The 26,748-nt window shown below is 38.3% G+C and overlaps 1 protein-coding gene across 3 annotated transcripts in view; it reads right to left on the bottom strand.

The window, feature by feature from the left end:
• Nucleotides 1–23,258, bottom strand: part of TSC22D2 (TSC22 domain family member 2) — a 49,498-nt gene extending 26,240 nt beyond the window's left edge. Inside the window, exons 1-2 of one of the 3 annotated variants that reach the window (XM_045812768.2) lie at nucleotides 20,165–23,255; nucleotides 8,404–8,475 (exon numbers count right to left, since the gene is read on the bottom strand). In XM_045812768.2, the coding sequence (XP_045668724.1) occupies nucleotides 8,404–8,475; nucleotides 20,165–22,140 (2,048 nt within the window). In that variant the 5' untranslated portion in view covers nucleotides 22,141–23,255. Of the gene's footprint in view, nucleotides 1–8,403; nucleotides 8,476–20,164 lie in introns of all 3 variants that reach the window. The other 2 variants (XR_006782461.2, XM_045812777.2) reach the window with 2 other exon arrangements.
• Nucleotides 23,259–26,748: the final 3,490 nt, after the last annotated feature.

The following is a 26,748-nucleotide window of genomic DNA, read 5'->3' as shown; positions in this document are numbered from 1 at the left end:
ATATTTAAATATCCTTCTCATCTGAACAAGGTCAGTAGGAGTTCTTTTCTTAAAAAGCTTTTCTACAGAGTTCTAGATTCTGCAGAAAAAAATAAATTGGGTTTAGCAAATTAGTTTACACACTAATTCACACATACAAGTTTCTGTCCTAGTCAAAGGTCTGGTTTACTTAAAACTATTCTGGTGAAAGGCAAAAATAAATTAACAACAACAACAACAAGACCTTACCAACTATTTTCACCTATTTCAACTGTTTCTCAAATTTCACCCTGAAAATAATTACCATGACTTTTCAGAGTAGGCTGTGATGACTCATGTAAAGAAAATTTACTAACTAAAGAAGGTGGTAAACACATGAGCAGAAGCATATAATGGATGAGCTGTCAATAATTTCTCTTTATCAATTCTGAAATCTGGTTATGTGATGAAAATAATGTCAGCATGTCAGGTGTCCCATTTCAACTTGCCATAGCAAAGCTAAGAGAAGAAATGCTTAGGATCCACTAAAACACCGCATCAAACAATGAGATGCAGATCTATGGTTAAAAATCTGGCAGTAGATAATCAACCTTAACTATCAGAATAGAACTAGGAGGATACAACAGAATATAAAGGATGGCAATTACATAATTTGTAAACCCAAGAGGTGACTATAAAGGTCTTCAAATTATACTACTCTTTCCAATTCCAGATAATTAGAATCCCAACTTCATACATACATGTAAAAATCACATACAGACAAAAATTGGTACATGAATACACTTCAATTTCTGTTCTAAGAGACACACCCACATTAATATCCACACGGCCTCCTTCTCTTGCCATCATCCGCACCTCCCAAACTCTGAGAAATAAAAGACATCCTCATAACATTTTTCCAGCCTCAATAGTTCTTTCAGCTGAATTTTAGGCATCTTGCCTATCTCCCTTCCCCACCCCTTATAATACAGACTTTAAGTCTACTCTAATTTAAACTTTAAACAGTCCTACAGAAGACTAATACAAGAAAAGTATTTATTTATATATGACAGAAGGAAAAAAGACAGGTGTTTGATAATTAAATGTAATGTGTGATCTTGTATTGTCTCTTGGATGAGGTAAAAAATGGTCATGAAAGACATTACTGCAAAGACAACTGCAAAATCTGAATATAAACTGTATATTACATATTAGGTAACAGTATATCAAACCTGAATTTGCTAATTAAACTACTGTTACATTAACAGAATCTTCTTAGGCAACATATGCTAAAAGTTATTTTTGGGCCAAATGGACAGGATATCTGCAACTTACTCTTAAATGGCTCTTAAATAATATGTTAGGATAATAAAGCAAGTATGACAAAATGTTAATGTTCAATATCCATAAGATTATTGAAGCTTTTCATTATTCTTGTAATTTTTCTGTGAATTTGAAATTTTTTTCAAAATAGGGGTTCAAACATTTCCCCTTCTTTTTGGTTAGTAAATAATATTCTCAGAATCTTCTAGGGTCTAAGATCACTTATCCTCTTCAAGGCTTCTCCTGTTCTCTAAAAGTAGATAGTGTTTCCCAAGAGCCTGGTTTGACCTTCTTACTCTACTCTGCTCACTCTCGGCAACCTCAGCCTTTCCTAAAGCTTAAACTCTAAAATAATAATAATAATAATAATAATAAAGAAACAAGTAAATGGTCTTCAATCTCTTCTAGCCTTAGCTTCTCTAACAAGCTGTGTGTCTGAAGCTCCAGTTGTACCTTGAGTATTTCTTTTTTTTTTTTTTTTTTAAGATTTTTTATTTATTTATGTGACAGAGAGACAGCCAGCGAGAGAGGGAACACAAGCAGGGGGAGTGGGAGAGGAAGAAGCAGGCTCCTAGCCGAGGAGCCCGATGTGGGACTCGATCCCGGAACGCCGGGATCACGCCCTGAGCCGAAGGCAGATGCTTAACGACTGCACTACCCAGGCGCCCCTACCTTGAGTATTTCTACCTTGACTTTCCACCAGCTCACTCATCCAAAAGTAGCTAAAACCAGAAACTCACTATTATTTTCACTTTTCCAAACCAATTCTTTCACTAATACTTCCTAATGGTACCACCATTTCCTCAATTAGGTTTGAGACTTCAGAGTCAAATTTTACTGCTTTCCTATCATATTCCTTGTGTTACATCATCGTGTAATTCCAACCTTCTGGTAACTATTCTTTCTTCCTCTCCATTGCCTCATTCAGGCCTTCATTACCTTTCTATTATCTTTGGTCTCTGTCCAATCCAATAGCTCTTCTCTGTTGTCTTCAAATGATTTGTGCACCAAATTTAACCATCCTTATCACATATGCCCTGTACTTTCACAGTGGCTCACTGTATTCCTAATTGCAATTCTCCCTTTCCCTCAGGTCTTTAACTCTGTATGACCAAATTCTACCCACCTTTCAGGTTCCAACGCAAAAAGTCACTTCCTAAAGAAGCTTTGACCAATACCTCCAGCTGTACTTGAGAGATGTAAAATGTTTGAATTTTAATGACAGTTATCACTTTCAGTCCTGTGATGATGTTCTTACCTATCTTCTTCCATATCAAGACCCAGCTCATTGGTTTCCCTATTGTGACCACCACTTAATTGCCTCTGATATGGGATTCTTTCCTAATAGTTTGCTAGTCTTCCATTCCTTAAGCAAATACACAGCTCTTTGAGGTTTTCTTTTAAGTAGGCTCCATGCCCAGCATTAACTCACAACGCTGAGATGAAGACCTGAGCTGAGATTGAATCACTTAACCGACTAAGCCACCCAAGCACCCCTTTCAGGTTTTCTGATAATCACGGACAATGACAGCAGAAGGAGCTCAATTCCAGTGCTAACCTCTTCTTTCTCATTTAGAACTAAGTGGGGGGAATAAAACTCTACAGAATAGGGATTTTAAGTCATTGGCTTTAAACTTCATTCAAGGTCAACATCCTTGACAGAGCCAGGAAGAGAGTTATTAATTGTATTAATATTAATTTGTAGTGATGGCAAGACTATTTTGCAGGGATGTATCTACTTGCAGAAAGCAAGCTCAGCCTCTCTTGAAACACGCCCCTGGCTATTCAGATAGAGTATAAAGAAAGTAGTTTCTAGTTACCTTTGTATTTAGAGTAACTATCCTATAGCAATGGAGTACAACAGGTCTGTAACCATCTTTTCCTGTTTTTTTCTAGTTATAAAAAGATGGCCTAAAATTACATTAGCCTTTGTGACGGGCCTGTCACTTTCTAATAAACATTGTAAAACGCAGGCAACTAATACATCCAGGTATTTTTTACTCTACCTATTTAACTGAAATGTCAACGTTCCTGAATTTACATAAAGTTCCGTCAATTCCTCAATTTCTTCACGTTTCAGACTGTTAAATTTATAAATGCTAACATCCAATAATAGCTAAAACTTCCTGTTTTAAAGACTGAACATTTTATTAGCATGTCCTTAGGATTTTATATAAATCTGAGATCCAGTCCTAAAAGTTGACAGGTCACTAAAACTTTGTCCTCTAATTTCATGTCTGATTATCCTCTACTGGGTATCGGTAACTGAAATAGGCCGAAAGTAATCACATAATAAATTATGTAAGTACTAAGTACAAATTATTAGAGAATATATTTGGGGTGCTTAAAAAATAGTTCAGGTTCATATCCTCAAGGTACTTCTAATAAGTAGAGATCATCTACCTAATAAGGAGAGAATATTTGACTAGTAACAGTCTCCCAACAAGTAACTCACTATGGTGATTCTTAAGAAATTATGTACTGCTGACCCTTTAATAACACAGGTTTGAACTGCACAGGTACAGATAAATAAAGATTTTATTTATCTTCATTGATGTACAGTTGACAGTTATTTAGTTTCATGTGTAAACATAGTCAAGAGAGTGATTCAACATACATGAATTTTTTTACAGTACTAAAATGTATTTTCTTTTGTGATTTTAGTAAATTTTTCTTTTCTCTAGCTTAATTTGTAAGAATACAATATATAATACATATACAAAATATGTGTTAATGGATTGCTTATTTTATTAGTAAAGCTTCCAGTCAACCGTAGGCTATAGGCAGTTAAGTTTTGGGGGAGTCAAAAGTTGTACATGGATTTTCAACTGTGTAGGGGGATGGGTGGTGTCAGTGCCCTTAACCCCCACATTGTTCAAGTCAACTATAGTTCAGATCTACAACTGTGCAGAGCCATACAGATGAATCTCAAACATTGGGTGAAAGAACACAGACACAAATTAAGGAGCTTACAATATTTTGTGTCTTCATCTGGGTTCCTGGTTACATAGGTACGTTCAGTTTGAGCTGTACATTTATGAATGGTACACCTTTCTAATACAAATTATACTTTAATAAAAAGATTTTTAAAACGTCTTATTACTGAGCATTCAAAAACTAGATTAGCTAAGTTCTGAAACCTGAGTTTTACCATCTGGGTTAGCAAGTACTGGTGGGTGTTAATGATGTACCCAAGCTTCTTGAAGGATGAATAAAACAAAACAAATTATCTCATACAAGCAGCTTATTTCTGATTTACTCTTAACTTCAAAAATGAAATCTCATAAAAGCAATGATAGGAAATACTGAATACCTGTTTTCTAACACAAAATACTTGATTTAAACAAGAACTTTTTAAAATCCAATAATTTTTAAACTAGATGTAAATAGACGTAAGTGAATAATCACTATAAAAGACAAAACAATTTAACTGAAATCAGGTAAGTAGTAAAAAGACCATAAACTCAGACATTCATTTTAAGCTAATAACCCACGTGGCCACTACTACTTTCCTTATTCATTTCTCTTTAAATATTGGTGCTATCATAAGGAAGGACAAGCCAACTCCTAGGGATAGTGCACCTAGCAAATGTTACTCTCATCTGTTAACTACATTTATGCATTTTCTTTATTAAGGCAGAAAGACTGTACGTGTTTATCAATGAAGTTTATATCCTGACAAGCTATCTGATTTCCTCCTTTAGTCTACCTGAGCAAAAGTTTCTTCCTCCCTAGTGCTCCTTTACCTTACTGAACTGATATATACGAGAGGGTAAATTTGTTTGCTATAAATTCTTACCCTCAGCTTTTTCGCAAAGGACTCCCAACAAGAGCCTGTTCCCCAGTGATCAGTAAACGAAGTTTCTAAACTAATTTTGTCAATGTAACAAAGCAATGCCAATAATTAAGTTCAGAACTGTTCTTTAAAGAAGAAAAGTAGACAGTCAAAATTTAAAGTTACTATTCTGAAATGCCAATAGGTAGAATATCACTAAGTATCCCTACAGTAAGATATCTCCAGAAAGCTAATTACGGAAACTACATTATTCATTTTAATAAAGAGTCGATGCAAACATTCTGCACTTCCTAAGAAAGGGCTGTATTATTTTTGAGCTGCCAGTATCAATTGTCCTTATATTGGGCAATGGTTTCAGCTTGATTCCCTGAGTACTCTGCAAATGACAAATGGGGAAGACAGAGAACAATGATAGCACCTATAGGAAAAAGGAAAGAAAGGCTTGACAGTAGCTTAAACTTCAGTACAATAACTGAATAAAGCATTGGCTATCAATGGAAAAAGAATTTCCAAATACAGGCAGAGGCAAATGGGTGAAAAGCTTCTCAATTTGCTAATTCTAATTTAAATAGAGAAGGAAACAAAGGGGCCATTAGGGAACTCTGAGTCGATGTGAGGAAAGGTATATTAATTACTTGTATTTTGATTAAAAGATACTCTGCAAAAAGAATCCTGGAAAAAATAAAAGATTCCAGGCTTTCAAGTAAGGCAAAACCAAGGATCTTCAGCTACTTGGGGCAGGTTTAATGAAAACTGGCACAGGGCTTCAAAGCTGTCTCTACTGAAAATGAGTTCCAAGATTTCATAAATGAGCCTGAAATATGGTATCTGTTAATACTGATAAGCAATTTTATACCTCAAACTATGTAGATACTGTAAGGGATTTACAGTCCCTTAAACTCCTGAATGGTTCTGTTTAATAGAATCACCCCTGCAAAATACTTATTTGCCAAATTAATAAAACTGTTTTAAAAATCCATAATTTATAATAGTAAAAAAAAATGAACAAGGCAATTTGGTGAAATCTAACACAAATATGGTCAGGAGAAGTTATATTTAATATTTTTTAAAGCTTAACACACATAAATCTTCAACCCCATCTGCAATGAAAAAGAATGTATACTCCCGTAATACTTTATTTGCTAATACACCTACTAAAAAGTCTGCAGATATTTGCCAACTGAGGTCATACAGTTAGAACTAATAAAGCTAGCTTACTGCTCTTATCAATTGAAATAAATTTTTTTTAAAAGATTTTATTTATTTATTTGACAGAGAGACAGCCAGCGAGAGAGGGAACACAGCAGGGGAGTGGGAGAGGAAGAAGCAGGCTCCCAGCGGAGGAGCCCGATGGACTGGGACTCGATCCCGGAACGCCGGGATCACGCCCTGAGCTGAAGGCAGACGCTTAACGACTGCGCTACCCAGGCGCCCCTGAAATAAATTTTTTTTTTTAAGTTTTATTTTAAGTAATCTCTAAACCCAACATGGGGCTTAAACTCACGACCCCGAGATCTACATGTTCCACCAACTGAGCTAGCGCCCCTCAACTGAAAATTTAATAAGCTAGTTGCAAAGTTAAAAGGAAGCCACTGCTACTGGGTTGGACCTGTCACTTTAGTACCAAAGGTCCAACCTGCAGCGAAGAATGGCTGATCTAGAATTTAAATTCTGAGTACAGTTTGGCTTTGGCTCTGGACACAGGCTTCAAGGAGAAGAGCAGAGAAAATACTTTCAACCCATGAGAAACTACAGATACAGCAACTTGCCTCATTTCTGATACCTTAAATATTTCTGTATCTAAAAAAGAAAACAGATAAGTATTTAGCTGTAACAACAAACGATGAGTAGGCAACTTCTGTGGTTGTTTTATAATGAAACAAAAGAAAACTTTTAATGTTAAGTCAAAATTATAAAAAATAAAGCTCACACCTTTCTACGTTGTTCTGATGAAAATAATAGCTCTTATTCATACTGATATCAGGGTAGCTTACAAAACTTAGCTATTTGAAATAAATTACCATGACTAAAACTATTCTTGTTACATTTCTCAACAGAATGCTATTTTTCCTTTTTCTAATGGAAAAGTATAAAGTACAACCCAAAGTACTCACCCTGGCTACATCAGATAAGCCATTTGAATGACTGAGCATTTATGTTTGCTTCATGCCACAATTTACAATTATGTCTTAATTTACTTTCATACTGCTAAACAATTTCAAAATTGAAATTATAAACACTGTACTATAAATTTTAGAACTTCTTGCTCTACAAGTAACTATTTTAAAACATTTTCGGTTAAGGAACATATCAATGAAAAGATACTTTGTTAGAAAATCTCTTTAGAGTGACACACAAACAAATCAAGCCTAAGAATTAAAAGACTGTTACCGTTTGTAGGCAATGTAAACCATGTCTTAACATGACAGGTACATGCACTTAGCAATACTCTTTTCTAATGAAAGAGATGGAGTTAGGTCCATGAGTAGTATCCAAACTATGCCAGGGGACACAAATGCAACGCCAGGCAGAGTTAAAAGAATCTAACAAAGCTTTGTGTGAATTTTTAAAACAGCATTTGTGCTTGTTCTATTAATTAAACACAGAATGATGGAGAGCTAATAAATATTCAGCAAAATAACTGAACAGAGCATATACTACTTAAAATGTGTTAAGCAGAAAGATAAACCAAATTATCTTTTGCTATAAATGAACTCTTCAGACTTCATTCTATATTTTAAAAAGTTAAAAACAAAATTTATATAACATTTCTATGAGAAAAACTGTTTTAGGAGTTTACAAAGCAGTAATGCAGGCAGGTCTAGGGAATCTAGCAAGCAAGCTCGATGTTAAAGTTGATCAACAGGATTAAACAATGACTACTATTTTTATACCTTGGTCTTGTCCCTTCTCCAATTTCTTAATATGAAGTAACATTTTGCTTTGAGTTACTAAGGTGTTCACAGAGAAATCATATAAAATAGGACAAAAGTAAACTTACTGTAGTTTATTTTACAGATTATATTTTTACATTAAAACATACAAGGATAAGTGGATATTTCATATAATAAAATTCAATAGAATATGTAAGTCCTTCAAAAAAGTACTTAAAGTGAAATAAAAAATGAAGTATATTTATATTCTATTTAAAATATAGATTGCTCTTTTGGTTTATTTTGCTGCTTTGTCCCATGCTAGATACCACGTGAACCCCCCCCCCCCAATGACATATAGAGTTTAGATTTAATGATGAGAAACCAGTACAGTGCAAAGCAATTCATGCATACACTTTTGCATGTATGCATTCCATATGTAAGTATTCATACCTATCCCAGAGGTTCTTTGATTCCTGAAACGTGTTCAAATGGAACGCTTGGTAGAAAGCAGTTGAAGGATTCCTGTGAGATCCAAGAATCAAATGGAAATGAGGTTGAGAAAGTACAGTAAAATCACTACTTTTCAAAAAAAGATGGAAGATTTTAGATTTCTAATATAATGTAACGGCTTTAATAAAAAGAAAAAAAAACCACTACATAAGCTTGCTTAAAAACATTTTGAAAGAAATTAAACTGGATGAAATCCAGCAGACCCTGACAACAATTCAGGATCACAGTTCTAAAAGAAAAGGGTAATACAAATAAAATAGCATCCAATTATGTGTGTGCGCATATGTTTAGACACATATGAATGTGACCAGTTCATAGCCTAATCAACACTACTCTGTATCAGATGCCTTTATAAGTCTCTAAACATTTAGCAGTTTAGCAAAGCTGTTCCCAGGTACAGTATTCATGTAAAATAAATTAAGCTACACCTTCGTAATATAAAAATTCTTAACAGGATCTATTTGATCGAGTTTGACCATGAACAACTGAGTCCTTTTCTGGGTTGGACTTGACATGATTTCTACCTTCATAATCCATTTATTTATGTGTGGTTTCTCTGGATTAGGGCAAAACATGGTGCAACAATTATATGGATGCTTTCTAATCTCTCGGCATTAGTATCGTGCCCCTTTAAGGGGTAAGAGCTCCCACACCTTAATCACCAACTCTTTCTACCATTCCCCCGGAGACACATTCCCTAGGGCTATAACCATAGAATCTTAACTGCTGGGCTCATCCTGGCGAGCTCCCAGTGGGTATGATTCACCTCGCATCTCTGGAGCGGCTTCTTAGGGGGCACTTAAACTTTGACAAATTTGCTAACAGCTCCCCCTCTACCTCAACATATTCCCATAGTTTCCCCAATTCCAAACTGCACATTAGGGAGCTAACAAAAACTTGTCACATTACCTCTAAAATCCTTGACCCACACTGTAGCAGAATAACAGCAAGCCGAGAACATAAGTACTTATTACATACCAGACACTATTCTGAGTGTTTTACATTTATTAACACAATTCTACAACAACCCTAAGAGGTAGGTGTTATTATTATTCCTATCTCACCAATAAGGAAGCGGATCAGATAAGAAATAATTTGCCTGATGTCATAGAGCTAGTAGGTAACAATCTGGTCCTCGAGTTTATGCTCTTAAACCACTATGCTAAACATATAGTGGGGTTCAATTTTAACCTCTCCAGGTCTGTCTCTTTATCAGTTAAATGGTGATATTATGATCTAGCATTGCAGAGTGGTTAAGAAACTGAGACTATATATAAAGCTCTTTATAAATATATTTAATGGTCAATAAATAATAGCTATTATTTTATCACCAAAATGAAGTTCAGATACAACATGGCAATTCTGAAACCCTCACAAGTACCTTAATAGAGTCTCTACAGTATTACTAGTACAATAAGAAAACTATTTCCAAATTCTACTGGAATAGCAATTAAATATCAGTGATCAACAAGCAAAACAAATACCCAACAGAATTCCATGATTTCAAAATTCAGATTCTCATTGTCTTAATACCTACTGAATTGTTTAAAAATACATTTTTTAAAAGGCATTTTTTTATTTTAACCACTGGGGTACCTCTTAGATAATCCAAAATTAGGAAAGGCAGACAGACACTAGATGCCAGAGTGTCACCAAAGCAACTATTTAATTGGCATCCTCAGTGTATGTACTTCTCTTTGTATGCTCTACCTCCTTTAACTCCTTTCTATGCTTTTAACCCTTTCTCTATTTTTCTCTAGACTAAGTCCAAGGTAATCAAATATATTGATTAGACCTGCTAATATCAAGGATTAAGAGGCTGCTAACTACTGTTATTTAACAGCTTGTATCCTCTTAAGATATATTTGTCAGGCCCTTTTTTTCACTGCATTTGGAAATCAGCCTACAGATTTAAATGAAAGTCAACTGAACAACTGAAAACTCGATTGGTTTTTTGTTTTTTGTTTTTTTTTAACCAGGCTTACCCAAGACCATACGGGACAAGTCTGCTATTCGCACAGGTCTGTTGGAGACCTTGGATTTAAAACAGAGTGACTCAAAGAGGAAAACAATAAATACGAGAGAACAACAAAGAGTAAACCTGGAGGTTATTCTGCAAGCCTGGAATTTAAAATTCATTAAAGAGTATTTACAATATATTTATAAGGATGACATTCTTTAAAAAAAAAAAAAACTTCAGATCCCCTGACTTTGGAAAAATACATACATACATTTAATTTCAATCAAATTCATATGCCAAATAAACTGGTTTTAAACGAAATCATATGACTTAAGTTATGAGATTCCAGCGTTTTTACAGCACAGACTCTAAAAGTGAAATGTTTCTCATAAGTCAAATGTAGAAGTGAAAAAAGAACATTTTATCTGCAGTTAGTTGTACATCTTGGGGCAAAAAAGGAACCTATGAAATAAAATACTATAAATGGACCTCCAGTCTTTAGAACATGTCAGAACAAATACACTTAGCTTGCAGAAGCTGGAAGTGAATCACTTTCTACATACATTCAAAATGAAGAAGCCATATGGAGTAATACAATCTAAGTACTCTAGAAAAATTTAAATAGTCTAGATTCCAAGGAAAAACATTTAGGCAGGCTTATAAAATACGACGTTTTTGGTTTCTCGACTACTTCAGCAGGGATGTCTTCCATAAACTTGAGGGATTTTTAGCAAATAGCAACAATTAGTCTCAAATCGTTGATTAACAGGCATAGATTAAAGAAGTCTATAAAATCTAGCTGATCAAGAACTTCAAAAGAGCCATTTGTAAATACTGAAGGGCTTGATCATCAAAGACTTCTGTTTTGGAATGGCATAAAATTGAGGAAATTAATAGCCCAAAGAAAACGCTATTAATGGAGATCACTTCAAGGTTATATAGTCTATGTAATCTAAAGGCACCAAGTCGCAACTGATGTTATTAAAAATTTATCAAAAGAAATACTGAATTTTATGCAATTTTGGTCATAAATTCTCTTCTGCCCAAGAAATAAAATTTGAAGCCCCCCGTTTTCTAATAACATATTTGATGTCAATGTTAACTATTAATCTAAATATAAGGCCAACAAAGCACTTCTTAGGGAGACTGAAGTGTGGTTTATTCTGAATTTCAGACACCTAAATGAAAATGCTGTTTTTCCATTTGTGGACATTTTTCAAAACCAATGAACAAAATATATCCTTTTCCTCCTGGCTTTATATACTAAATAACCCGTCCTATTAATTTCTAAGTACATGAAAGTAGTACATCAGAGAGTGACTCAAATGTGACATATATCGACCTGCTTTGCTAAGATACTATCTTTGTGGGGTAACTGTAACAGAAAAAACATACATATACTACACCTCAAAACTAAGCTATGAAAATTGCTGAAGCTTAAAGGATGAGGTACATGAACCCTAAACTCAGAAAATACTTTCTTCCCTTATATCAAAACTCAACTTTACAGATCTTAAATAGAGACCAAGGAAACACAATTAGCAGAGGAATGAGGACCATCTCCAACATTATCATCTAAGGATTTAAAATGATTAAAAATATCCTTTAGGTAAAGGGTTACAACAATAGATCAGTAGCTACAGCAGCTTTTCCTTCCTCCTATCTTATAGTAAGCAAATTAATAAAACAAAACGAACTCTGGAAATATCCGAGAGCACTGGCTTTGGAGTCAGAAGGCCTAAGTCTGAAAATATGCTATGTTACTTAATAACTGTGTGATTCAAATCCTCAAAGCCTCAGTTTCCTTAATCCATAAAAAGGGGAGAAACACTTCCTTACAGTTGCTGAAAAGCTCAAATGAGATTATGCACACATAAGGCCTGACAAAATTAAGCTTGGTTTGTGTTTAATATAGGATTACAGTTTCTATATCATGCTATTTAAAAATCAACTTTTAGGAGAGTATCTTCATATATACCAAATATTTCATCATTATTAAGGTAATATTGAGGCAAACAGAATACTCGAACTTAGAGCTAGGTATACCAAGCTATTTAGTAAATTCCACTGGATAAGAATCCTGACTTCTGGGATTCAGAGCTCCCCCAGATTTCCTTATTATACAACTTTATTGCAAGATTTTAATTAAAAATACAATAATCACTGAAAAGGGTACTGAAATGGTTCCAAGATACATACTATTTAACAATAAAAGCTTCAAGAAACACCTTTAACAGCAACAATAAACTTCTGATTTAAAAAATCTCAATTTCTCACCATGACATTTAAGCCCTTCACTGTTTCCTGTCAAATTAATCACATCATTTTCCAAATCTGACATTTCATTCTTTCACATTGTTACACAAACTGCCATCCTCCTCTACTCAGAAAATCATCCCTTTCTCTTAACAGTGACCTAACCTAAGTCACCCTTTTAAGATTCAGTCCAAGAGTTAGCTTCAAAAGAATGCACAAGTAATAATGGGTTGATGATGAGGACAGAAACTGGGTGGCTGGCGAACAGAGGCACAGAGAGGCTTTCAGTTTTTACTCTTGTATATTTAGTATAAACGTATTATCTATGCAGATAATAAATTTTTAAACAGAAATCAGTCTATTTCCTCCCCATACCAAATCTGACTTTATGTCGTACACTGTTCCGATTAGTACCTTATATTTTACTCCATCACAAACTACAATGTATATGAAAGCATACATCTGATAATTATTTTCATGTAATCTGAGATCTTGGGAGGGCAGGACAGTCTTTTTTCTGTATCGCAGACCTTACTATTGAGAGAACACAAAGAAAGTTGAATGAATGACATACTGTCACTTTAAATGTTTTCTTGGGTATTCAACCTACTTGATGAGTATCTGCAAGCTTCAGTTTTTGTTTTGTTTTGTCACATGATAGTCTGGTGGCAGGAAGGTTAAAGTTGGCAGCTCTCTTATGAAATATGTCTAAATGTATGGAGTCCTACACAGGGAACCTTAAAATCTGACCAAGTCTCAAATTCTAACTTTACCAATGAGGTAAACTGAGAGAAGTTAAAAGACTTAACTAAAGAAACTAAGCGGCAGAAAAGCCAGGATTAGAACCCAACTGCTATACAGTTTTACAACATCATGACTTTTCTGGCCTAAAACTATGTCTCCCTTTCTCTTACTACATCCATACACCATGAAATTACACTTTCAGATCAAAACTGAAGACCGTTGGTATGATTTATAGCATGTTAAGGTGTGATCTGGGAGAACAGTTTGTGGACAATGAAATACTAATATTTCTGTAATGTATGTTTGCCATACATATTATATTATATATGGACTGTTTACAAATTATCTGTTATTACAATTTACCTCATTTAATCCTCTCAAACTCTCCAACACAGGTATTATCCCCATTTTTCATATGGGGAAAAAAGGGGCTTATAAGGCTAAATAACCAGCTGAAGGTCAAATGCCTCAGGTATGCAGCAGAGCTGGGATTTCAGTCCAGGCATGTCCAACTCCACTGTCTGTAATGGTCATTCATATGATATGCTAATACATAATTTAGCACACTACTGATTTTATTTGACCAAGAACTTCCCTCGCCTTTTTTGTTTTGTTTTCAAAGGCTAGGAAGACCAAATATGAAGCAAGGATGGGTTTCAGATTAACTTACAAAACTATTTAGTAAAACTTCTAATTCTCCTTTAGAAATTAGTTGGTTTTAAAACTTTGCTTTGGGTATCTTTCATTCAAAGATTAAACAATTTTCTTGTTTAATAATGAAGAGGGATTGCCTAACACATTAAAAATAACATTTAAAATACACCAGCATTATTTACAATAATTGACACATTAATTATAGCTTTTCTTCTATACATTAATATTCTTTCAGCAAATTTTAGTGAAAGCTTATAGGGAAAGGAGGCTTTAAGTAATTTAACATTCAGACTTCACTTACTTGTCTTGCTTACTCCAATTAGCAAGGCACTAACAGTCCATGTCCTAGGTGAACACTATTAAAATTATTATTCAGTGATCTGCAGAATTTCAGTAACTATCACATATAAATGTACAACTTAATGATAGTTCATTCTTTTTATTATTATTATTTTTTTATTTATTTATGTGACAGAGAGACAGCCAGCGAGAGAGGGAACACAGCAGGGGAGTGGGAGAGGAAGAAGCAGGCTCCCAGCGGAGGAGCCCGATGTGGGACTCGACCCAGGAACGCCAGGATCACGCCCTGAGCCAAAGGCAGACGCTTAATGACTGCGCCACCCAGGTGTCCCTAGTTCATTCTTTTTAACAAATGTTAGTTGGGTACAAAGAAATAAAAATACTGAAATCTAAGTCTGGGCTTTAAATTTGAGAGGTAAGCAAACCAGAGAAGCATGGATGAAATTTAATTCGCTTGATTTAAAAGCAGAAATTATGAACATACTTTTTAGAAATAGAAGCAGATAATATATCCTTAATATTACCAGCCAAATTTGAAATGTATACGTTAAAATATATTATTAAAGTCACATAATGATCATTCCTACAGGAATAATATGAACTGGTTACCGTTCTTAAATCTTTATGGGGGGGTTTTTGGACTAAGCCATGCCAGATTAAGAATGTAACAAATATTGAGTAATTTGGTATGTTCAACAATTGCTGTGGGAAAGACCCAGATTATACCAATGATTCAGGTATGCACATTCTTTGTGGATACAGTAATTTTATTACCATATAAAAGAGCAGCCTCAAATCACAATTTCACTTGGTTTAGTATAAAGAACTAACTTAAGGGATTTATTCCAATTCAGGAATTTGCTACACATACCCCTTAAATACTGTCAACTTTTAACTTTTTTTTTTTATTAAAAATCTGCTCTTCCCATTAATCAGAAATTACTTAGGGAACATTGTCATTCAGGCTACATTTAACCAGACAAATCTGTTTTTATAAACTCTCTCTTCCTCATATTTATAGAGTATTTAAAGAGTAATGCAATTAAGAAATAAACAGTATCTGTTCAAAAAGGAAATACATACTGGTCTAAAATAATTATTTAAAAAAGGAATTAGGTGCCTTTTCTTCACTAGTAACAAGTATTCCTATTCCTTCTGAGACCATATTTCATGTCATTTCACTCTGTTTTTGTGTCTTGGTTATCTGCCATCACTCTCTACCTCTCCCCCCACCCCTGGCCCCAACTTCTGCTATTTTAGGAAAGAAAAGTCAAGATCTTTTTATATTCCCCTATCAACCATTCCTCAGTAAAGACACTAATTTTGGCTTCTTTACCATCTGATTGTTGGGGTGGAACTTTTTAGAACACTAAAGCGTATGACTACTTCCAAACTCTTCTGGTGCACAGGAAGACTAAACTCTATTACAAATAGCAAGAACCAGATCCATAAATCCAGTATCACATTTTACTATTTCCAAATTGATGATATCAGAATTCTCAAAGAACAGATTAATATATACTAATATTATATTTATATATAAATATAATCATATAAAAATATAACATTAATATCCCTTATTCTCAGGAACTAGAAAACATATATACCACAGTACCAGTACTATAAAAAAATGACTTCTCATAATAGCAATTTAGTTCAAGATACCCTACTTCCCCTACAAGGAAAAAATAGTGTTACAAACACAGTTAGAGTGTGTCTTACCCACACACATATAAGCTCTTATGTTTACTAAAGGTTATCCAATGTTCAGCCTATAGAATTTAGCTCACACAGAATTTTGAACAATATATGTGTCATTGTTAATAGTAATAATAAAAAAAAGCGCCATACTCCTACTGATACACTTTTGGACCATCAATCTTTCTGGGAATCCGTGATCATTTCCTTTACTTAGAGCCATGTTTATGACTAAAGTATATTTTAGTAATCAGCATGGCACTGATGAATCCATCAATTACCAGTTTTTATACTAAATAATAATGTTACTCATACACAGGATTTCACACTTTGATTACAAAATCCTTGGTAGGAGTACGTAAGATAATATGCAGTGTGTGATTTAAACATCAACTGTAAAGCTGGAAGGGTAAAATTACCTCCACAATTCAGTATCGATAAAGAAACATAAGTTCCCAAGAAATACAGACTCAACTAAGGAGCTTTCATTTGTAAAGACTAAATGCAGTCAGACTTTTAGAGCTCTAGTAAGTATCTACAGATTTTACAATAAAGGTAAAGTGACAGTTCTGTCTCTTTATATACATTTACATAATCTTACTTACCCATCAGGTAAAAAAAAACCTGCACTGCAAGTATGTGTGTGTGTGTATTTGAGATATATATATACACACATATATATGTATATATATATACACACACACACATATATATAATTGTATAAACAAAATTTGTATATTTATAGCACATATCAGGATACACCACTTAACATTCACAATTTATAATACTTAATCAGTGGTCATTAGCAAACTACACAAATAAAACCATTAACAAGATATAAAGATATCTGCCACTAAGGGATCCTTACATTCAGGTTTTCAACAATCTTTTGGTTGTAGCTGACAGTTCACAATTGCAGCCATTCATAAGAGTTCCAGGAATGTGGCCTACTGAGTTCACATTGGTCAGCTATCTGTGGAAAACGATCTATACTATGTACGCTTACCAAAAGGGCCAGTAATATTTTGCACCTCTCCCCATTTACCAAAAAGGAGTCTGTTAAGTATGTCGGTAATTCAAACAAGTTTTGTAACTTGCACTTAAAAGTGGTTTTTTATGAACTATATTTTCAGCCATTATTATATTCTCCAGTTTACACAAAATCAGTTTGAAGAATCAACAACTGACTATAAGCCTTTCCAATGAGAAAGACTAGAATATATAAACTTTATGGCAATTAATAATATAGAGTCAACAGGCAGTGTTAACTGAACTTTAAAACATTTTCTTGCTTTCTATATACAACCGTCAGCCCTTTAAAAGGTATATTATTAAAATGTATTAATATGTAAGTCCTCTTTTTAAAAATAAGTCTCAAAATGAAGCCTTGTAATGGAGCCAAAATCACAAGATAGAGTTTTCAATATATCAAACTAAAGAACCTCATTCATTTTTGTTAATCTTCTATTTTCCTTCCTTTTCTCAAAGAACTCGAGTATGTTTACTAACATATTAATATATTAACTTTAAAAAAAAAAGCTGTTCACCAATTTTTAAGATCTGAAATTTGTCAACCTATTCACAAAGTTAAAGTCATAATTATTCAAAACTTCTCACTCCGTTTTATTTTGCATTTGAATGACTGCAACTAAAATTGTATGCAGATTTTAAGAAGGCAACCCCAAATCACCATATTAAAATTATTATTTTTGTTGGCATACTTTCCTCAAAAACAGTCATTTCCGTAAAACATAAACATATGCCTAGAAAAACCGTGTTATTTAATTTCAAGCATACAATTTAAAATGCCCTCTTTTACAAAGGCTTTACATTAAAAACAAAAAACAAAAAACTATTTCTACTTAATGGATTTATTCCTTCACCAGGTGTGTTGGTCCAGTGACAAAATAGTCAAATGTGTAAGATTACATCTTGAAAACTAGCAGGTTAAATTAAAAACCAATGAAAGACTACAACAAAAATTAGAAATGCACATTTGATAAGTAATGCAGATTTTTAAAAGACTGGGTGGGGGAGGGAAGTACCACATATTTAATATAGGACTTTTTTGATGCACACACATCAAAACCCCTGCACTGGATTAACTACTGCCAATTGATAAGAACAGATACGGTAGTATCTGCAGCTCATTCACCTTCCGAAATAAAATTTTTAAATTATTAACACTTCTAATAAAGTAAGAGGATAAATAATTGCATCTTTGAAGTCAGTCATACCCTAAAGAATACATCCCAGAGTTTCCATCTGTCAACAGATCTCTCTGCTTCATGCCACATCATCATCTTAAAAGTTCTGGGGAATATAACTGCATATGCTGTAAACTGAGAGAGGTGTGAAGAGGAGAGAAAAATACATTTTTCATTCATGGATATGCATGTGTTTTACAAGAAGGGGGGTGTGGTTTGGGAAACCACTCATCATTTCTTGAGATACGGAGGCAATGTACGTACAACAGGAACAGAGAGGCAAGCAAATGGTTATTTACCAACCCACCAGAAAAAAAGTGGCTTCTGGCAGCTACAAAAGGGAAGATACCTGTTGCCTCTTACAAAAGGTGAACAAATAAACTCAATCTGCATTTCAGGTGTGCCCTTATGTGTGAAAACTGAAATATGGGAGATGTAAAGAGGGATTTTTCTGAATGGCCTGTGGAATCAGTTTCTTTACTTGGTAGTCCCATCCATATAAAATTTCTCAATGACTAGCTAGCTGAGCTCACTTAAGGTCATGTGGTATTCTCTAAGAGTTCTCAAATGGAAGTAAGACTCCCAACAAGCAAGTCACCTACAAAAAAAGATGAACTCTGAATTACAAAAAGCAGAGAAGATGATTTCAGTGAGCATTTTCAAACCAACAGAAAGTATAACAAAAATACAAGGCTAATTAGAAATGAAAAGTTAAGAATGTGAAGGAACTCAGAAGAAACAGAAGAAAAAGCTTTAACAGATCTCATTGTTCTACATACCAATTATTCTAGAAATCCATAACAACATCTTTTAACACATCTGAAATTAACCTCGCTCAAAACAAAAACCCCAGCAAATAAATGCCTAACTGTAAAGTACCTGAAACTTTCTCTGTAATTTTTTTAATGTTTTTAAAGCTTTGTAACAAGTTGGTTTTTAAAAATTTGCAATATATGTCAAATTTTCCTTTGACATTTCCTGAAAACTACTTAAAAGCTTCACTGAACCATAACCAAACATCGACTGTTGTAGGATTGGTATGGCAATACACCAATTTTCACTTAAACCATTAAAAAAGCATCCCTTAAATAAAGGGAGCCAAATGACAACTGTTAACACTTTTACTATAAAATTACTTTAATTTCAAGGACTAGATTTTACTACTGTCAAAGTCTTATTTCGTACTTCCCTTTCTATAGTTTAAAAAAAAAAAAACTGATGGAAGATAACATCTTTCCAACACACTTTTTTTTTTTTACTTAAAAAAAAAAAAGGGATCTTAACAAAGTTACTGGGAAGCCTCCTGACCTTCTATGTTCTTTTATTTAAAAGGCTGGAGGATGATATGATCTTCAAAGCCAGACTTGACATTTCACCATTCTCTCTCCAGCTTTTCCAGATACACTGGAGGAGATTCCTTACATGGATCTTTCCCTACTAGAGGACCTCCGGTTTTCCAGAATGGAACACTCCTAATTTTATATCTTAGTCTCCAAACTCACACTGACAAAACTCTCTGCCGTAAGTGTTCAAGTGGTATTGTTACCTAAGAAAAGGACAATCCTAGGGACATATCTACTAGTTACTAAATCTAGAGAATTAAGCCTAAATCCAACTTTTCTGAATGAACAAATGTGTCCTTATCCAATTCAGTGCTTTTAAATGACTGTGACAAGACCAATTCTCTATTACACCTTTACATTAGCAATCTAAAACTAATGCCTTTTCAAGAACTGACAAACCAATCTTACTAAACACAAAATAATTTTTATACTTAAAAACGCTAAGGGCCTCGAAGTGAAAAAAGAACTCTTAAGTTGCATTTTAACTACAATGTTTGGTCAAGCATTCCTACCAAATATTTTAAGTAAGATTTCCATACCTGTCTTCATCACCATCAACAGGAATAGCTATGCTGAATACAGAGGTGGCCAGACTGTTCATAGGTGTTAACTGAAGGGGGTTTGCCAGGGCATCTGCAACAGGAGGCTTCACAACAGGCTTATTTTCAGCAATGAGAGAAAGTGGTGGTTGAGGTAGGGGTTCTGATTTTCTTCTAGTATCGTCAACTTGCCCGACTAAAGGTTGGGTCTGAGTCTGAAACTGGCTTAGGTCAGACTGTGGTAGACTTGTTGGTGCACTGGGTGTGCCTTGCGCTACGGGCAGCCCAACATGCTGGATTATGCTGCTGCTCCTGCTGACTGGCGTATGGCTGCTCAGCTGCTGCGACTGGACCAGAGGCGCGGGTACATTTGGCATAGTAACAGAGGTGGTAGACACACTAGGCACGCTTGGAGCGGGCACGGCTGCAGGCACGTTTGGAACTCCGGGCAGCACGGCGTGGGGGCCGCCAGGCACTGCTGAAGGCGCACCACTGCCACCCATCTGCGGCGGAGGCACGGACTGGGGCTGCCCGGTCCCAGGGGGAACCAGGCCTGGCGGCACGGCGCATCCCACAGCAGCCAGGGGCACTCCGGCCGGCTGACCAGGAGCAGCCTGTCCGCCTGGCGCGGGTCCCGGCCCTGGGGCCACAGCTTCACTGGGCAATGAAGACACGCCCATTATCTGCGCACCCACCGAAGAGGCATTCTGGCCGGTGCCCACTGGAAGGCTGGCAGCCGTGGCGAGGCTCGCTGCGGCGCCGGCGGACGAGGGCTGCGCGGGGCTTGGCGGCTGCAGGCCGGCCACGTGCTGCTGTAGGTACTCACTCTGACCCGCGGGCTGGACTGGCAGCAAATGCCCAGGCGGTAGCTGAGGCTGGGGGTACGCGAACGGCTGGGGCTGCTGCGTCGCAGGAGCGCCGACGGCCGGGCCCGGCTGCGGCGGCAGGGGCACACCCGGCTGCGTCAGGGTTACATTCGTCAGCGGCAGCCCCTGTCCATTGGGCCCCTGCGGGAGGACGCCGGAGCCGGTTCCCTGGAGCTGACTTGGCTGCGGGGCTGCCATCATTTGCTGCGGCCCGGCCGCGGCTGCCGGGAACGGCGGCACTGGAGCCGCGCTTTGAACCACAGCCCCACCTACGGGCGGCGGTGGCTGTGGCTGCCCAACGCCAAAACTCTGCGGCTGGGCCGGGGCGGGCTGGCTCATTTTCTCCGACGGGGGTAGCTGTGACACAGCAGTCAAGGAACTGTCAGTGCCCGAGTCGGGCCCGTGCGCCCCCTGCATGGAGGCCACCACCACCACCACAGACCCTCCGGTGGCGCCCAGGCCGCTGTCCCGCTCCGCAGTCTGGTCAAAAGTATTGCTGTGCCTAATGCAATCCCCGGACCTGGTCAGGACGCTGCTGTCTGAATCCCGCTCATAGTATTCCATACACGTCCATCGGCCGCGGCGGTAGGGCTCCCCGCTCCCGTGGTCCAGCTTGATCACGCGAAAACGGGAACTACAAGTGGTGGGGGGCTGTGATGGGGCTGCGGTCCCTGGCCCGGCAGACGAGCCCGCGACCGGGGCGGCGCCGGGTGCTCCCGAGGAAGGGGCCGAGGTGGCGGCCGCCGCCAGGGTACTGGCCCCAGCCCCAGCCACGCTCCGGGCCGAAACGGCTCCTCCTCCGTTGGCGGGAGCAGCCGCCGCGGCCGCCAGCTGCCCGTCCAGGAGAAGGTTTGGGGAGACGGTCCCGGGAGTCTCCGCATCCCCAACATTGTTGAGCGTCTCTTCGGAGGAGCTGCGCTCGCAGACCTCCTCAGGGCCATAATCCGTGGCCCGAGAAACGTCGAATATCTCGGAAGAGACGTCCTCTGTACGTGACTCGTCCGGGTCGTCCAGGCTCTCAGTGTCCTCGGTGATGCTCGTGGCCACCTGGGCCGTGGTGACACTAGTGATCTGGAAGCAGCTCTTCTTCTTGGCCGGCATCTTGGACATGGTGAGGAAGGCTGGCGGGCAGAGAGGCACGCCGGCTCCTCTGAGATCTTGCCGGAAACCAGGAAGGGCAGAGCAGGGGCCCCCAAAGACAAAGTCCGAGTCCGCGCTGGGGTCTGAGGCCCGCCGCTGTTAAGAGTCACTGGCTGATCCGGACGCCGGCCGCTCTGTGAGACATCCTCCTCCCCGTTTCCTCCTGAGTCGATCTCTACGGCTCTGCCCCCGTCGCACTCGCGCGGCGGCTCCTCCTTCCTTTCGCCTCCCGCAGCCGCGGCGCCTCAATTCAATCCCCTCAGCGGCGGCGCGAGCGCGATCCCAGGGGCGGGCCGCCTGCTTCCTCCTCCCGTCTCCGGGGCCGCCGTGGTCAGTCCAGCTCGGCGCTCGGCGCGGTCAGCAGGCCTTGGCTGGGGGTGGGAGTGGGAGGGCGAAGAGGAGGCGGCGGCGGCGGCGGCGTGAGGGGCGGTGCTGCCCCGCTCGGGCTCCTCAGGCCAGTGCCGGCGTCAGCTCTGGGCTCCCGGACGCTGAGGAAAGAAGGGGAAGGAGCGGCGACTCCGGAGCCGGGGATTCCTGATTCAGCCAGGAGCCGCGGGCTGGGACTGGCTGAAGGTCCGCGGGCGGGCGGGCGACGGAGCTTCGGCGCGGGCGGGCGGCCCCCTCCCCGGCTTTAGCCGGAGCTCAGCCCCAGGGACATGTCGACTGTCTCTGGCGGAAACCCGCTCCGGGGGAGGGGAAAGCCGGCTCGGTCCTCCCCTTACAGGGGGAGCCACCCCGCGGGCGGGCGGCGGCAGCGGCGGTCTCGGCCTCCCCTCGCGGCTCCTGAGAAGAGTGAGGGGCGGCGGCGGCGGTGGTGGCGACGGCGGCCGGCTGGCCGGCGAGCGGAGGCGCTCCGGCTGTGTGAGGTAGCGGTGGTAGCTTTTTCGGCTCCTCCTCGGTGCGCCCGGTTCGCAGACCCTGGAGAAACTGAAATTCAAACTGCTGAAGCGGCGACTGCAGCTCCCTCCCCTCGGCCAAGATGGGGCTGAAATGGCCGCGCCAGGGATGCTGGGAGGAGCAGCAGCCCCGCTGCCGCCGCCGCTGTCGACTAAAATGCCGCCGCTGCCGCAGCCGCCGCCAGCGCCGCAGCCGCCGCCGTTCCGTGACGCACCGGCGTCGTGACGTCACCGCCCCGCCCCCTCCGGTTTCCTGCAGTTTCGCGTGGAGGCTTGAGGGGGGAGGCGGTGGGCGGGACTAAAGGTTAAAAAAGGGGAGCGGTTTTTTTTTTATTTAAAATTTTTTAAATTTAAAATTTACGCTGTAGGTCGTTAAGAATTGAAGTGCTGAAGACTCTTCAATTCCAAGCCTAGAGAAGCTTACAACCGCGCCAATCGGTTTTGTTCCGAGACGCTGGAAGACTGGATGGAGGTCATGTGCTGTGTCTAATGTTTAGCAAAATCTTAGAGAAACAAGGGCAATAGAAATGGGGGTTAGGGAGATTTAGTCAGGATACAGACGGAGACCAATGGAGGAACCGAATCACTTAAAAAAGTCTTCTGAAAATAAATGTTGACCACTGTAGTCAGAGGAGTGAAATGTTGAGAGAAATGGGGATGATTAACCAAGAATAGCCAGCCAGATTGAGTCAGAAAACTGATCTTTCAGCCAGAAATTCTGTCTCCAACAATGGCATCAGGAGATGGTTACTTGCCCAGGGTGAGGTCAGTTTAAAAAAAGATTAGAGGTTACCAACATATCCCTAATTTTCCTGAATTTGCTGTGATTTCAGCATCAAAGAGTTCATTTAAACTCTTGAGACTGTTTTTACTTTCAGCACGATATCAGCTTATGGGCTCCATAAATGTAGAACCTACTGCGTTAAAAAGTTATAGTTCTCTCTTTTGTTTATTCTAAAACTCTTAGTTGGAGCCAGAGTGTTAACATGGTTTGAACTGGGCCATGAACAACCAGAACAAGTCAGAAAGCACCCTTTCCTCTCCTAGTACAGAGAGCAGCTATAAAGTACTGGAGATTTTATCTCTTTTAGCTACTTTCTAGCAAAAGAAAGTGGGAAGGCCATTCTTTTAAGCAGTTAAAAAAAATGGAGAAGGTGGCTCTTGAACTTTGACACACTAATACATCATTTAAGTAAAATCTAAGAAATCTTGCAGGAGGGGGGCGGGAATCAAGATTTCACATCACAGCTTTAGCAGTCATATCATTATGACTTACGTAAATCAGTTAATCATTATACTCAGTTCTCTAAACTTTGAAGAGTAGAAATACTTTTTATGCCAAAGTATGTTTTGAAAATGACAGTTTACAGAAAATTTTTAGGTCCTTAGATGAAAATAACATACAGACACATGTCTTTTAACCTTAGTAGAAACCATGTCCTCCAAACCCAAGTGAACGAGGTCAGGATGTAGAAATAAGACCACATAATAACATCCCTGTTTCTTAAGAAGATGGGAGAGAGTAAAGGAACAAAGTGTAACATTATGCTGCTATTGTGGCCGAGATAGCTAATGGAATGTTTCATTTCTAAATCTGTAATTTCAGTAATTGTTAGAGATATTTTCCATTAATAAGTTAGATCAACTGGTTAAATCCAATATAAACTTATGAGAGCTTAATTTAACTTTGGATTTATTTACCGTGTTGTTAAAAATGGTGATCAGTTTTGGAAAAATAAGTATGGGATGCCTGCTCGTCTCATATTATCTTATTACATAAATTTATTGATTACTTGTTATGATAATCTTAAATCACACTCTTAAAAAAATCTAAAGTAATCTGTAAAATGATTTCTCCTTAAAGAACACATTGAGGATTTATTATGAAGTGAAAGTAATGATAAAATTAATTTAGAAGAGATCAGTAAGTGGGCTATATTTTTGGTAAGAATGGGGTTAAAGATGTTAAAGACATCTTGGCCTAAAATAAGATGTGTAAAGTTAAAATGTTTTATTTATATGCTTAAGGATTTCTGTGTGAATAAAACAGTTCTCTTGAAAGTAAGTTTTCCAAAATTCTTAAAGGCCCTAGCTTCTTTTATACATTGGCTCCTTAGAAATGTAGAGAATTTATTGCATAAAATTGCTATGAAGAAATGATAAAAATTCTGGTTGTTACAAACAGGTTTGAAACCATTTTGCAGAGGAAAAAAAATCATAGAACTGTCATCAGACTACACAACTATGTAATTCATGGTTGGCCCACAAAGGATTAAAAGCCTCCACATAACTAATTAAAATGATAGGAAACCAGATGTACAAGTCAGTATATATGTTCTGTGTATCTGTGTGGAAAGTTGACAATAAGTAACATGGTAGCCTAACTCACTGGAACTGGAGAGATCTCTGGAGTCCCACACTTCAAGACCAGGGGTCTTAATGCAAGTATCCTGGCTCCATGCTTACACCCAAAAACCACATGTGGAAACTGTGGGAATCCTTGATTACTGCTCCAGAGCACCCAACTTGACTGTCCTACTTCTGGTACTTCCCTCAAAGACTCACTTTAAAGCCATGTATGGGAGGTATGTTTGAGAAGAACAATGCAGGGGGAAAGAAAAAAACAATTGCAACAACTTAGAAACTAAGGACAGTTTCCACTGATGACCAAGAAAACCAAAACCAAACAAAGCAAAACACCACAACTACTATAGTGAGATTTCATCTTTTCAGAGTATCATACTCCAGATTCTACTAGGTTATTATCTAACCATATCAGTACCAGATGGTAAATTGTTTCATAGTCACAAGATCCTGGAATGTGAACTGTAGATACTCAAGAAAACCTTTTTTATTTTTTCAACAAATTCATAATACATTTAAAATAGTAATAGTACATTATCTCAATACTCTGGGATAGAGAAAAAAAAAAAAAAAACAGGACATGAAGCAACTACTTAGCCAAGAGAAGTGGTCCTTAAGCATTAATACTATCTGTTAGTGACATTTATTGAGCCCTCCCTGTGTGCATTAAGAATTGGACAGCCTGTATCCTAGCCAACAACTTTTTCTGGGATTTAGAAATAGCTTATGTTTGCTTTCTATGTTTTTATCACCAAATTGTTAGATACATATAAAATGGGGGGTGCCTGGGTAGCTCAGTCGTTAAGTGTCTTCCTTCGGCTCAGGGCATGATCCTGGCGTTCTGGGATCGAGCCCCACATTGGGCTCCTCCGCTGGGAGTCTGCTTCTTCCTCTCCCACTCCCCCTGGTTGTGTTCTCTCTCTTGCTGGCTGTCTCTCTGTCAAATAAATAAATAAAATCTTTAAAAATAAAATAAAATAAAATGGAGGACTAGTTTTCAGGTTCCAAAAAGCATTTGCTAGAAATAAGTATCAGTTGTCTAGACAAGTAGCTCTTGATTTATTACTATGATTTTCCTGGGGTTCCATTTCTGGAACCATATCTTACTAATAACCCCTTGCAGTGAGGCCATTGTGTAATATTATCTAAAAAGCAAATAACAAAAACAAAACAATAACAACAATAAAAAGCTGCAATGAAAGAAGACTAAGCCTAGTGAAATTCCATAAATACTTTTATGAAAGAAAACATACTCTGATTGAGATGCACTATCTTTTCATCCCTTAAGAGCGAATGAAATGTGTAAAATTGTCACATT

Source organism: Ursus americanus, chromosome 20, assembly GCF_024610735.1.
Source record: "Ursus americanus isolate L20-20 chromosome 20, mUrsAme1.1.p, whole genome shotgun sequence".
Taxonomy (NCBI): Eukaryota; Metazoa; Chordata; class Mammalia; order Carnivora; family Ursidae; genus Ursus; species Ursus americanus.
Note: the sequence above shows the minus strand (reverse complement) of the source record. Positions and strands in the feature narration are given on the sequence as shown.